Genomic DNA, 13484 nt, shown 5'->3' with positions numbered 1-13484 from the left:
CGGAAGTGACCTGCGGCGGCCCAGCAGGGACTGGAGAGCCCTATGGTTTTCCCCAGCGTCTCCGCTCCTCGGACGCTCGGGCACTCGGGCGGGGCGGGCACAGCACGCACCCCGAGGACTTCCCGGAGGTCCGCTCACGCTCAGCCACCCTGTCTCTCCCTTCCGCCCTCCCCATCACACTATGAATGTTGTAAAGAAAAGTACGGGGTCCGCAGGGTCATTCATGACGGAGGAGGGGCCGGGGCCGGGGTGTGAGAGGAAATCCCGCAAACCCCGGAGGGCCTGGTGGTGCAGGGCCCAGGCCGGCCCTGGTCTCCCGTGCAGGGCCCCGGGCCGCGCTTGAGGCCTGTGAGCCACACGTGCCTTCCTCTGGCTTCCAGCCCTCGAAACTGGCGCTGCACAGGCGTTTGGCCTGCTGGTCACCGCAGCCCTGTCCATGCGGGAGCGCCCGGCTCCAGCTTCCGGCTGCAGTGCTCCCTGGGAGGCGGCAGTGACGGCCCAAGTTCTGGGGTCCCTGCCGCTCGGGGGACCTGGACTGAGTTTCCAGCCCCAGCTTTGGTCTGGGCCAGCCTCAGCTGTCACGGGCATTTGGGGAGGGCGCGAGTGGATGGAGCGCTCTCGTGCTCCATGCCTACTTCCCAAGTAATAATTAAAAATAAAAACAGAAAAGTATGCATTTAGCCCGCTTGGCCGCAGGCTGTAGTCTGTTCTAGAGAACTCTAGTCCAGAAGAAAAAAATGGCCGCAGTCTCGGGCTCAGATGGCACAGGGGCTCCTCGACACCCCGTCCCTAGCCCTCTCCACGGCCTCCGGCCACCCTTCCTGCGGGCCACACCTCAAGGGCCAGCCTGGGCAGTGGGTCCCTTCCACACGCTCCCGGGAACGCGGCCGCGGGCAGCCCGCAGCCTGCAGGCGGAGGGGAGGGGCGGCGCAGGGGGGCGGGGCCTCACTGATGTTCACGTTGCAGAGCGTCAGCACGCGGGAGCCCTCCTGCAGGTGGGTGGCCTTCAGCGCCAGCAGAAGGGACAGGTAGTGGTCCTCCACCTCCGGGTCTGTCTCATCCAGGCTTAGGATCTTCTCAGCAAGGATCCAGAAATCCACCAGCTCCTCCCCTGCGGACCAGAGGGGCAGGCTCGGGGCTGCACCCAGCGTCCCCAGCGACCCTAGCGACCACTCCTGGGGCTGAGGCTTCCCCTGCCGGTGAGCGGGGAAGGTGGAGGCCTTGGTGACTTTTTGTTGCTAGAAAAGCTGTCACTTTGGGGAAAACCGTGAGCTCTGAGGGCGGCCGGGGGACATCTGCGGGGTGGGGGAGGGGTAGAACACCTTCTGGGCCGTGGACCCCAGGCAGTCGGCAGAAGGACACAGGAGCCAAGGTGCCAGCAGCCACAGCCCGCTGCGGCCTGCTCCCTGGAGCCCGGGTGTCACCCCTGCAACTCGGGCTTGTCCCTGCCGAGACTTGGTGCTGCTGAGCCGGGCTGCCCCCCCCCCCCCCCCCCCCCCCCCGCCTGCAGCCACTGCCAGGCCCCGGCAGCCTGGACTCAACAGGCCAGGAGGCTGTGGGCCCAGCACTGTGTGCGTGCGGTCTGTCTCCCACCATGGCGGCAGCTTCACAAAGCAGACTCTCAGCTCTTGCCCAGCTGGGTGTCTCCTAAAACGCAGCGGCTGCCCTGCAGTGGGGCTCAGCAGATGCCAGTGAGTGGGTGATGCATGAATGAATGAACGCAGGGACTCAGCGCTTGCAGCCCAACCTCCCAGAGCCACCGGTGTTTCTCTGGTGGCCACCGCAGACGCTCGCGGCTGCCGACGGGGGCTCTGGGGCCCCTGGACGCTGGCAGAGCTTGCAGAGGCCAGGACCGCGGGAACGCACCTGCACTGCCCTTGAGGTAGGAGCAGAAGCGCCACATGCCCCGGACCCCACCAGCGCACTTCTGGAGCAGCCACTGGTCTGCCGTCTTCCACCTCATCATCTTGGCTGCCAGGAAGAGTCACGGTGAGAGAGAGAGGGAGCTCTTCCCAGCCGCCCCACCTCGCGCACAGCCAGGCCCCCATTCGCTGCGCGCTCTAACACCGGGCAGCCTCAGTCGGGGGCTGGATGTGCGCTGAGGCAGGGGTGTGGGGAGCAGCGAGCGGGCAGTGAACGCAGGAGTGGCGCGAGGGCACGCAGCGTCCGCCCGTGGCGTGCGCTCATTCACGCTGTGTGACCGTCACCTCCCTGCACCCCCAGAACTGCCTTCTCTTGGAAACAGACTCCGCACGCACTGAACACCCACTCCCCGGCCACCCCCAGCAGCCCCACGCTGCCTCCTGTCTCCAGGTCCCTTGTGAGATGACGCATGCAGCCTCCCCTTTGGTGATGGGCACACGTCCCTGCGGGATGCGTGTGCCGTGCGATCGCCACGTGTGTGCAGAGACCACACCTGGCTTACTCATTCGCCCGCTGATGGACACCTGCTGGCTCCCGCATCTCAGCCGTGTGGACGCTGTCGTAGGACGACAGGTGCCCCTGGAGGCCCCATTTGTGCACCGGGGCAGGCATGCTGGGTCTCATGCTGGCTCTGTTTCCGGTGTTTGAGGAACTTCCAGGCAGCTTTGCCCGCAGCTGCACCACGTGACGTCCCACCCAGGATGCACGGGCTCCGGGCTGCACGGCCTCACCAACACTTGTTTGTGGCTTTTGACCATGGGCGTCTTGATGGGTGTGAGGTGGCTACTAGCCGTGGCTGCGACTTGCGTTTCCCTCGTGATTAGGGGCCACTTGTGCACCTTCGCTGCAGAAACCCGCACTCGGGCCCCTGCCCAGTTTTGCATCCTGTGTGTGTTTGCTGTGTCTTCTTGTTCAGGTTCAGTTCTCTGTGTATTGTAGATATCACTCCGTCATCAGGCAAGGTGATTTCCAAGTATTTCCGTTGACCCTATGGGCTGCCTGTTTAGTCTTTTTTTTTTTTTTTTTTTTTTTTTTTTTTTGACAGAGTTAGACACAGAGAGAGAAACAGAGATAAACGTTTTCCTTTTTCCATTGGTTCACCCCCCAAGTGGCCGCTACAGCCGGCGTGTTGTGTCTGGCGTGCTGCGCCTATCGGAAGCCAGGAGCCAGGTGTTTCCTCCTGGTCTCCCATGCAGGTGCAGGGCCCAAGGACTTGGGCCATCCTCCACTGCCTTCCTGGGCCACAGCAGAGAGCTGGACTGGAAGAGGAGCAACCAGGACAGAATCCAGCGCCCCGATCGGGACTAGAACCCAGGGTGCTGGTGCCACAGGTGGAGGATTAGCCTAGTGAACCGCGGCGCCAGCCACTAAGTCTTTTTGATACATACATTTAAAAATCTTTCCTGAAGTCTAATTTTTTTTCTCTACCTTTGCAGTCACATCTGCGAAATCACTGTCAAATACAATGTCATAAAGATTTTGTTCTATGTTTTCCTTTGAGTTTTAGTTCTTCCATTTAAGTCTTTGATTCATTTGGAGTTATTTTTTAGTTTCTATTTATTTACTTTAAAATTTATTTATATGAAAGGCAGAGTGACAGAGAGAGAGGGACAGAGAGAGAGAGAGAGAGAGAGAGAGATCTTTTATCTCCTGGTTCACTCTCCAGTGGCCACAACCACCATGGCTGGGCCAGGCTGAAGCCAAGAGCCAGAATTTTCCACACAGGTCTCCCACATGGGTGGCAAGGGGCCAAGTGCTTGGCCATCTTCCACTGAATTCCCAGGAGTGTTAGCAGGGAGCTGGGTCGGCAGCAAGCGACCGGCACTCTGCCAGGAGACGTGGCTGAGCCTGCTGTGCCACAGTGCCAGCCCCTGCAGCTGTGTTTAGGATTTCCTCTTCAGACTGTTCGGTCTGAGGACAGAGTTACAGCTCGTCTCTGTGCACTGCCTCTCTACCTGCTGCGGGTATCGCGATGGTCCGTCCAGCTGCAGATGTGTGTAACTATGGGGTGACCTTGCAGTGCTGGACTTCGCATCAGCATACGCTGGCCTCTGTCCTCGTGACTGCCGAAGCTCGTTTGGTGGAAGTTGCTGCAGGCAGCAGCGCGTTGTGTGGGCGACTGCTCTCATGCGGCGTCTGTTCCCATCCACTCACTTTCCGCCCGTCCAGGTCTCTGTTAGCCTGTTTTCTGTTAGTCTGTTTTCATCACAGACTCGGTGAGTTGGAAAGGAAACAGGTTCACCAGCAGACGGAAGAACTCTCTCTGACTCCCCCTCCCTTTGTCTGTGACTCCACCTCTCAAATAAATAAAAATCTTTAAAAAAAAAAAAAAAGAGAAAGGAAACAGGTTCACTTTGGCCCACAGTTCTGAGCGGCGAGGTCAGGGCCGCACGTGGTGAGGGCCTCTGGCAGAGTCCCCAAGGCAGCACCGGGCATCAGAAGACGGGGAGCACGCGTGTTTGTGTGTCTGGCTGGCGGCTCCCTCTTCTTAAATTTTTAAAAAAGATTTATTTATTTATTTATTTGAAAGAGTTATAGAGAGAGAGGAAGAGAGAGAGAGAGAGAGATCTTCCAGTCACTGGCTCACTCCCCAAATGGCCACAACAGTCAGGGCTGGGCCAGGCTGAAGCCAGGAGCCAGGAGCTTCTTCCTGGTCTCCCACGTGGGTGCAGGGGCTCAAGCACCCGGGCCATCTTATGCTGCTTTCTCAGGCCATAGCAGGGGCTGGATCTCAAGTGGAGCAGCCAGGACTCAAACCTGCGTCCATGTGGGATGATGGTGTCACAGGCAATGGCTTCGCCTGCTGTGTCACAGCGCTGTCCCTCCCTCTTCTTAGGGAGCCACCAGGACTGGGTAATGGGGCTCCAGTCTAAGGACTTTATCCAACCCTGAGCTCCTCCCCGTGGTCCCCGCGGACAAACTGTGGCATCGGCTTTGTAGGTGGAGGGAGTCTCCTGCAGACACGTGAAGCTGGGCCTTATTTTTCAATTGATTCTGCCATCCTTCGCCCTTTGGTTGAAGAGTTCAATCCATTTGCACTCAGAAGTTACCAGTAAGTGGGGGCCTCCTCTCATTTGCCGTTTGTTCTCCACGTGCCCCAGGTCCTTCTCGGTCCTCAGTTCTGCACCGCTGTTCTTGCCTCCTGTGTCTTGTTGGCGTCTGAGTTCCTTGCGCATCTGCCTCATTCCACGGCTGTTTCCTGGCAGTCAGCGGGGCTGTGTTTAACCCTGCAGGTATACAACACTCGAGCGTAGTTTGCGACAGCGTAGCTTCAGTAACGTAACAGTCGGCTCCGTCACGGCTCTGTCTCCATTCCTTCTGGTGGTTGATGTAAAAAATGCTGCATCGTTACACCTGAGCGCCCCCAGACATAAACCAGTCGTTTGGCAGCCTGCATTCGACTCTCGTACGGAGACAACAAAATGTAATATGGAGTGAAAATCAAAGTTGCAGTTATGCCAGCCTTTAGACTAATAGGCTCTTTAAAAACTATCCGGTCTCTTAAATAAGCAGCAAACAGAGAGCGCTAACAAGTCGCTGTCGGTGACGCAGCTTCTCTAGGTCCACGTCCCCACTTCCCTGAGCCCTGGCCTCCACCTCCCGCTACGCAAGGCTCCCTCAGGCAGGTCCCCCGGGAAGCTCCCCCAGCCTCTCTTTATCTGGGGCTGTCACTTCACTCTGATTTTCAAAGAAAGTTTTCCTGCGTAGAGTCTGATCACTGGTTGTGTTTTTTTGTTTTGTTTTGTTTTTGTTTTTTTTTCGATTTTAGGAATTTGAATGTATTAGCTCACTGGGCCCTGGACTTGAAAGTCTCCATGAGGGGCTGACGCTGCGGCTCACTAGGCTAATCCTCTGCCTGCGGCGCCGGCACCACTGGTTCTAGTCCCGGTCGGGGCGCCGGATTCTGTCCCGGTTGCCCCCTCTTCCAGTCCAGCTCTCTGCTGTGGCCAGGGAGTGCAGTGGAGGATGGCCCAAGTGCTTGGGCCCTGCACCCCATGGGAGACCAGGAGGAAGCACCTGGCTCCTGGCTTTGGATCAGTGCGGCGTGCCGGCCGTAGCGGCCACTTGGGGGGGTGAACCAATGGAAGGAAGACCTTTCTCTCTCTCTCTCTCTCTCTCACTGTCCACTCTGCCTGTCAAAAAAAGAAAGTCTCTGTGAGGAATCAGCGTGTGATCTCCTGAGGATCCCTGTGAGTGGGGAGTCTCCTCTCTGCCGCGTTTGTCTTCCGAGAGCTCGATTATAATGTGTCTTGGTGTGGGCTTGAGCTCGTCTTACAGCAGTCCATTGAGCCTTGTGCCTGTTTGCATTCGTGTATTTCAGAGTCCAGAGCACTAACCGTTAACTGTGGGACCCACATGCGCGAATTCCGTCAGGTTTTGTGGCCGCGTCTATGCAGTGTCCTCTCGCCGGCTCTGCCCCTCCTCTTCCTTGGGACCCTCACAGTGCAGCGCTGCTCTGCCTGCCAGTGTCCCGGTGCCCTTAGGCCCTGCGCCCCTTCCTCAGCCTCTGCTCCTCTGTCTTGTCTTTGGCTTCCAGGTTCTTCTGCCTTTGAGTCTCTCTGCTGGACTTTTCACTTCTATTGTTGTACTTTCAGCTCAAAGTTTTCTTTTTGACCTATTTTTTCGGCTTTCTCTCTCTCGACTGACACTTCCATTCTCAGACATCATTGTCATTCTCCACATCTCCCCCGGGGTCTTGGAGCACCTTTGAGACCGTTGTTTCAACGTCTTTGTCTAGTAGATCTGACAACAGGGCTTTTTCAGGGACAGTTTCTTTTGATTTGTATATTTCCACGTAAAGGGGTCCTGCTTTCCTGTTTCTTTGTATGCCATGTGAGTTTTCTGGCTGAAGGCTAGTCATTTCCAGGTGAGCTTTTTGGCTGAAGGCTAGTCATTTCCAGGTGAGCTTTTTGGCTGTTATTTCAATCTAATAATGCAGAACTTCTGGAAATCCACTCCTTCCTAGATGTGGTGGAATGAGAAGGCCGTGCCAAGATGGCCACTGGCAAGTGAGCGTCAGTTAGTCAGGAATGGCTTTGGAACGCACCTGGCAATGGAGCCTGCCTGGCAACAGGCAGTGATTGGTTATGGCATAAACCGCCCCTTGACCACATTGGCTGCCTCGGCTGTATAAGCTGCTGCACCAACTGAAATAAACGAGTCTGCGAGCTGCTCACCTCTGGCCTGCTTTCACCACACTCCCGGGGTCTGTGTCGTGACTCCGTGCCTCTTGCCCTCACCACGCTCCTCCTCTCAGAACGAATCCTCAGCAACACCTAGAGTTTCCTGAGTTTTGCTATGATGTTTGTTTCTGAGGTTTAGAGTTTTTGCAGGATGTTTCTGTGCCAGGGGTCAGCCTGGGGGATGAACTCAGGTCTTCTTGGGTCTTTTCTGAGCCTGCACCTGTTCCTAGTCATTAGTTGTGTTCCCAGCCTTCTCCATATGTGCAGCAGCATCTCAGTGTCCTGCTCTTTAATGTCTGCCTCCCACGAGAAAGAGAAAAACACAGGGGAAGAGGGATGTCGGACCGTCAGCGGGGGACCTTCACTTCCCTGGAAGGACTGGGTGCACCCCTGGGGAGGTGCATCAAGAGTGGCCACACTCCCCTCTGCTGTGCTTCTTCGACCAGAGCAGAATCAGCACTTGGAGCACAGACCCCTAGGGTGTGGAAGACTCGGTCCTCTTTGCTCACCCTGGCTCACAGAACAGGTGCACAGCTCTGCCTGTCCCGGGCTGTGGCTGTGTGGCTGTCACCATGTGAGAACTGGCCTTGAGTGACACTGGCTGACATGCACAGCCTACGATCTCAACAGACTCAGAGTTCCAAAGTGGTTTCATCAACAGATGCCACCTTTGTGGTCAGCCAGGCGAGGAGACAAATTCTGGGAGTGTCCCACTGTCCCATCTCCTCGGAACGCTCCTCCTCTGGTGAGATTTGGAAGGCCCACGCGGGCTGCTGTTAGCAGGAGAGCAAGGTCAGAAGCAAGTTGTGTTAGGAGATGGTTTCAGTTCCCAGGTAAGAAATGACGGTGTTTAGGCCAGATGGTGGGACGAAAGCGGTGAGATTTGTCAGACCCTGGTATGCATGGACAGTTTCACCTTGTGAGGTCCACAGACCAGCCCATGTGACTCCTGCTCACTGCTCCGGGGGACAGTTTTTCAGCAGACAGTGTACTGCTGCACCATGGGCTGGGCCACCCACTTGTCACAAACTCAGTCAGCATTTGCACCTTGTAGGAGTGGATTGCTTTGCAGTAGGGCCTCTGTTTCTACACACACACACACACACACATGCACAGGCACACACATGCACACGCGCGCACGTACACACATGCACACGCACACACAAGCACAGGGACACACATGCACGGTACACATGCATGCGCACACACATGTACATACATGCACATGTACACACATGCACAGGCACACACATGCGCATGCACGAGTACACACATGCACAGGCACACACACTTGCACACACGCATGCACAGGCACACACACATGCACAGGCACACACATGCACAGACACATGCACAGGTACGCACACATGCACAGGCACACACATGCACAGGCACACACATGCACAGGCACACACACTTGCACACACGCATGCACAGGCACACACACATGCACAGGCACACACATGCACAGACACATGCACAGGTACGCACACATGCACAGGCACACACATGCACAGGCACACACATGCACAGGTACACACATGCACAGGCACACACAGGCACAGGCACACACCTGCACAGGTACACACCTGCACAGGTACACACCTGCACAGGTACACACAGGCACAGGCACACACATGCACAGGTACACACATGCACGAGTACACACATGCACAGGTACACACGTGCACAGGCACACACATGCACAGGCACACACATGCACAGGCACACACAGGCACAGACACACACATGCACAGGCACACACATGCACAGGCACACACATGCACAGGTACACACAGGCACAGGCACACACATGCACAGGTACACACATGCACAGGTACACACATGCACAGGCACACACATGCACAGGTACACACAGGCACAGACACACACATGCACAGGCACACACATGCACAGGTACACACAGGCACAGGCACACACATGCACAGGTACACACATGCACAGGCACACACATGCACAGGCACACACATGCACAGGCACATGCACAGGTACACACATGCACAGGCACACACATGCACAGGCACACACATGCACAGGTACACACAGGCACAGACACACACATGCACAGGCACACACATGCACAGGTACACACAGGCACAGGCACACACAGGCACAGGTACACACATGCACAGGCACACACATGCACAGGCACACACATGCACAGGCACATGCACAGGTACACACATGCACAGGCACACACATGCACAGGCACACACATGCACAGGTACACACAGGCACAGACACACACATGCACAGGCACACACATGCACAGGTACACACAGGCACAGGCACACACAGGCACAGGTACACACATGCACAGGCACACACATGCACAGGCACACACATGCACAGGTACACACAGGCACAGGCACACACATGCACAGGTACACACAGGCACAGGCACACACATGCACAGGCACACACATGCACAGGTACACACAGGCACAGGCACACACATGCACAGGTACACACATGCACAGGTACACACATGCACAGGCACACACATGCACAGGTACACACAGGCACAGGCACACACAGGCACAGGCACACACATGCACAGGTACACACATGCACAGGCACACACATGCACAGGCACACACATGCACGAGTACACACATGCACGAGTACACACATGCACAGGTACACACATGCACAGGCACACACAGGCACACACATGCACAGGCACACACATGCACGAGTACACACCCGCACAGGCACACACCCGCACAGGCACACACACACTTACCTCCTTCTGCGGATTTGATGAAATTGATGAGCTCCTGGCAGAGAATGTAGTGGAAGCACAAGTTTGTTTTACAGAAGAAAGGTAACCGGTATTTCTCCAACCAGGTCAACAGTCCTTTGTACTTGGCAATCTAGAGTTCAGACAGAACAGCAACAGGAAAGGTCATGGAGCTGAACTGCCGGGACGTGGCGCTCGGCTGGGGCAGTTAGGGGATCCCCATCTGTGGGATCTGGCAGGAGGAGCCGGGTGGTGCTGATTAAAACAGCACCCAGTGGACAGCAGACGAAGCCAGGGACGGGAAGGGAAAAGCCTGGTCGCTCCTCAGAGCTGCCTGCTTCCCAGGGGAAGCTGTCTGAGTGAAGCGCTAAGCCTTGCCTGGCACCGGAAGCAGAAAAAGTTTTGTTCCAGGGTGTGGGGTCACAGCGCTCCCGCTCGCCTCTTGGTGGACACACTTGTAATTTCTCGCATATACCCAGCCTGTATCAATCGCACAGCGTGTGCCCAAGCACCGAGGCTGACGCATGACAGTATCTGGGGTCCAGGACGGGTGCCCGTGGGTCCAAGCTACCAGAAAGGGCAGAGAAACTTGGGAAATGTGAGCGTCAGGTTCTCTTAGGGAACCAGGGTTGGCGTCTCCTCTTGGCTCTGCACGACTCAGAGACGGCTGAGACCTTGGTGTGGGCAGGGCCTGGAGGGGAAGTGCAGGTGGCAGGTGTCACATCTCGCAGTGGGAAAGCAGAGCAGGAAGGGGAAAGCAGAGATGAGAAAGTAGACAGGGGAAGGAAAAACCACGTCATCTGAAAAGAAGGTTGAGAGAAAGTCGTGTCCCTGGAGGAGAGTGGACAGGGGTCCTGAGAACTGCGGCTGGCATCTCACTGTGATCCGCCTTGGAAACACCGCCCTCCACCCCCGGTCCCGACCTCACGGCCCCGGGGGCTGCACACCCGCCTCACACCAGGTAAGCACCGTCAATCAATCCCCGCACTTTCCTGCTTCCGAGTGGCCTCAAAGGTCACCTTGGCACAGAGCTCCATGCATCTCCCGCCCAACAGTCGTAGTGGACATGAGAGAAGGAAGCCTGGCCAGGCACTGCTTGCCCGAGAGGCAACGGCGTTCAAAGCAGAGCTGCCTGCCTCGCTCGGTGCCCGCAGCTCTGCCCCTGCCTCACAGTTCACTCCAAGGCCACCCCTGGGCCCCTCCCCCCCCAATTCACCCTCCAATGCAGCTCCCCTTGCCCTGCCCCGACCGCTCAACGTTCACGACTGACTCACCAAGTCGTAAGGTATGTCTGGCCACAGGCTCCACTGTGAATTCTCCACAGTATAGAATGGCGTCTGCCCAAAGACCTGCACAAGAAGACGGGAAACAGGCATGGGGCTGCTCCGCGTGCTCAGAGCACCAGCCCGCCGCGGTCACGGGGGCCTCCCAGGTCAGCGGACGTCACATCTTAAGTTCATTCCACTGAGTCGAGTTGCGCAGTCTCCCAACCCGGCTGAGCTGCCCCGCGTTGTGGTCCTGGGAGCCACCCGCTGTGGGCAAGGACAAGACGCTGATGTTCCGGCTGTCCCCTGTGCAGAGCGGGGATCCAGAATTAGAGTCAGGGTCCGAGGCCTCCCCGGGTGAGGAACGGCTTTGGAGTCCCCAAAATCTTGGACTGGAGACAGCAGAGGACTGAAGCCGTGAAGACCAGGGCTGTGAACTCAGGGCGGGGGGCATGCTCCCAGAGTGTCCCCACAGGAGAGGCGGAGGCACGGAGCGGGGACTGCCATGGAGGCAGCCGGCTCTGAAACCGAGGGGCGGCTCCTTCGTGTGTCCGACTGAGCGTAAGCCGAGCCACCGGGGCACCTGCTGTCTCGAAGCACCCATGGGGCTGGGCTTGAGCTATAATCACGGCAACCCGACCGTCCCCCCAGACCATGCCCCCAGTCAGTGTCCGGCCCCTCACTCGGCCCTTTAGGAAAATGGCAGGGCTACCCACATTGGACAACACACGCCCTGAGGCGCCCCAGTCCTGGGGTGCACACACAGGCCTGAGGACCCCTTGTTACTGGTAGGGGGTGTATGGCAGGAGGTGAGGTCCAGAGGTGAGGTTGTGGAGGATTGGAAGGGGTTTTGCTAACTGCTGTCGGCTGGCTTGAGCCAGAGGCCTTGGGCCCCTCTCAGAGCAGCCCAGAGTCACTGTGCTGTCAGGGGGCCAGCCGTGGGACAGAAATCCATGGGCAGGGATGTGAACTGGCAGGGTGTGAGCTGGCAGGGTGTGAGCAGGCAGGGTGTGAACTGGCAGGGGTGTGAACTGGCAGGAATGTGAACTGAAGCATGTGAGCTGGCAGGGTGTGAGCAGGCAGGGTGTGAACTGGCAGGGTGTGAGCTGGCAGGGTGTGAGCTAACGGTGTGAACTGGCAGGGTGTGAACTGGCAGGGGTGTGAACTGGCAGGGTGTGAGCAGGCAGGGTGTGAACTAGCAGGGATGTGAGCTGGCAGGGTGTGAACTGATAGGCTGTGTGAACTGGCAGGGTGTGAGCTGGCAGGAGACTCAGCCACAGTGCTACTGTGTCCCACTGATTGCAGTGGCCTCAGTGCCCAGGATGGCCTCGTGCCTTTCCCCGTCACTGTGCTTCCGGAAGGTTCTGTGAGCTGTTCCTGGAGTGTTGGTGAAGTGACTGGAGCAGCTGTCAGGAAGACCTGTGCAGGGCCAACAGTGAGTCAGGGCCTCCCCAAACCCACTCCAGGACAGGCCTCTCCCCCCCATTTCCCTCCAGCAGGACAGAGGAATAAGCCCCTGGCAGTGAGCCTGAGCTGGTGCCTGCTGGCCCCAATGTCCCCGGGGGTCTCCGGTCACCCTAGGGATGCCATCGAGACTCCCAGGCAGGGCCTGCCTGACCCAGAGCCAGTGTGGCTGCCTGAGCGCCTGGCTGCTCTCTGGGCCTCTCCCTGGGCGCCTGAGGGCTGAGCACTGCGCAGCCGTCTGTCTGTCGCTGTGCAAGGCCTTTGCTCCTTGCTGGGCGGTCCCTGCTCTGCCTCTGCTGCTTCCAGACCCCTCGTCTCCACTCCTCCTCCTCTCCTCTCCATCTCACCTCCTCCTCACCTCCTCCTCTCCTCCTCATCTCCTCACCCCCTCCTCATCTCCTCACCTCCTCCTCACCTCCTCCTCCTCTCATCTCCTCTCCTCCTTCTCTCCTCACCTCCTTACCTCCTCCTCACCTCCTCCTCTCCTCCCATTTCCTCACCTCCTCCTCTCCTCACCTCCTCCTCACCTCCTCCTCTCCTCACCTCCTCCTCACCTCCTCCTCTCCTCACCTCCTCCTCACCTCCTCATCTCCTCACCTCACCTCCTCATCTCCTCTCCTCCCCTCACCTCCTCCTCACCTTCTCCTCTCCTCATCTCCTCACCCCCTCCTCACCTCCTCATCTCCTCACCTCACTTCATCTCCTCTCCTCCCCTCTCCTCCTCCTCTCCTCCTCCTCTCCTCACTTCCTTACCTCCTCCTCACCTCCTCCTCTCCTCTTCTCCTCTCCTCCTCTCATCTCCTCTCCTCTTCCTCTCCTCACCTCCTCCTCACCTCCTCACCTCCTCCTCTCCTCACCTGCTCACCTCCTCCTCTCCTCCTCACC

General features: G+C 57.7%; 1 protein-coding gene across 5 annotated transcripts in view; it reads right to left on the bottom strand.

The window, feature by feature from the left end:
- Positions 1-13484, bottom strand: part of RGSL1 (regulator of G protein signaling like 1) — a 52755-nt gene that overhangs the window by 35727 nt on the left and 3544 nt on the right. For all 5 annotated transcript variants that reach the window (XM_070056225.1, XM_070056226.1, XM_070056227.1 and 2 more), the window contains exons 3-6: positions 11145-11219; positions 9874-10003; positions 1867-1971; positions 950-1111 (exon numbers count right to left, since the gene is read on the bottom strand). In XM_070056225.1, the coding sequence (XP_069912326.1) occupies positions 950-1111; positions 1867-1971; positions 9874-10003; positions 11145-11219 (472 nt within the window). The remainder of the gene's footprint in view (positions 1-949; positions 1112-1866; positions 1972-9873; positions 10004-11144; positions 11220-13484) is intronic.

Source organism: Oryctolagus cuniculus, chromosome 13, assembly GCF_964237555.1.
Source record: "Oryctolagus cuniculus chromosome 13, mOryCun1.1, whole genome shotgun sequence".
Taxonomy (NCBI): domain Eukaryota; kingdom Metazoa; phylum Chordata; class Mammalia; order Lagomorpha; family Leporidae; genus Oryctolagus; species Oryctolagus cuniculus.
Note: the sequence above shows the minus strand (reverse complement) of the source record. Positions and strands in the feature narration are given on the sequence as shown.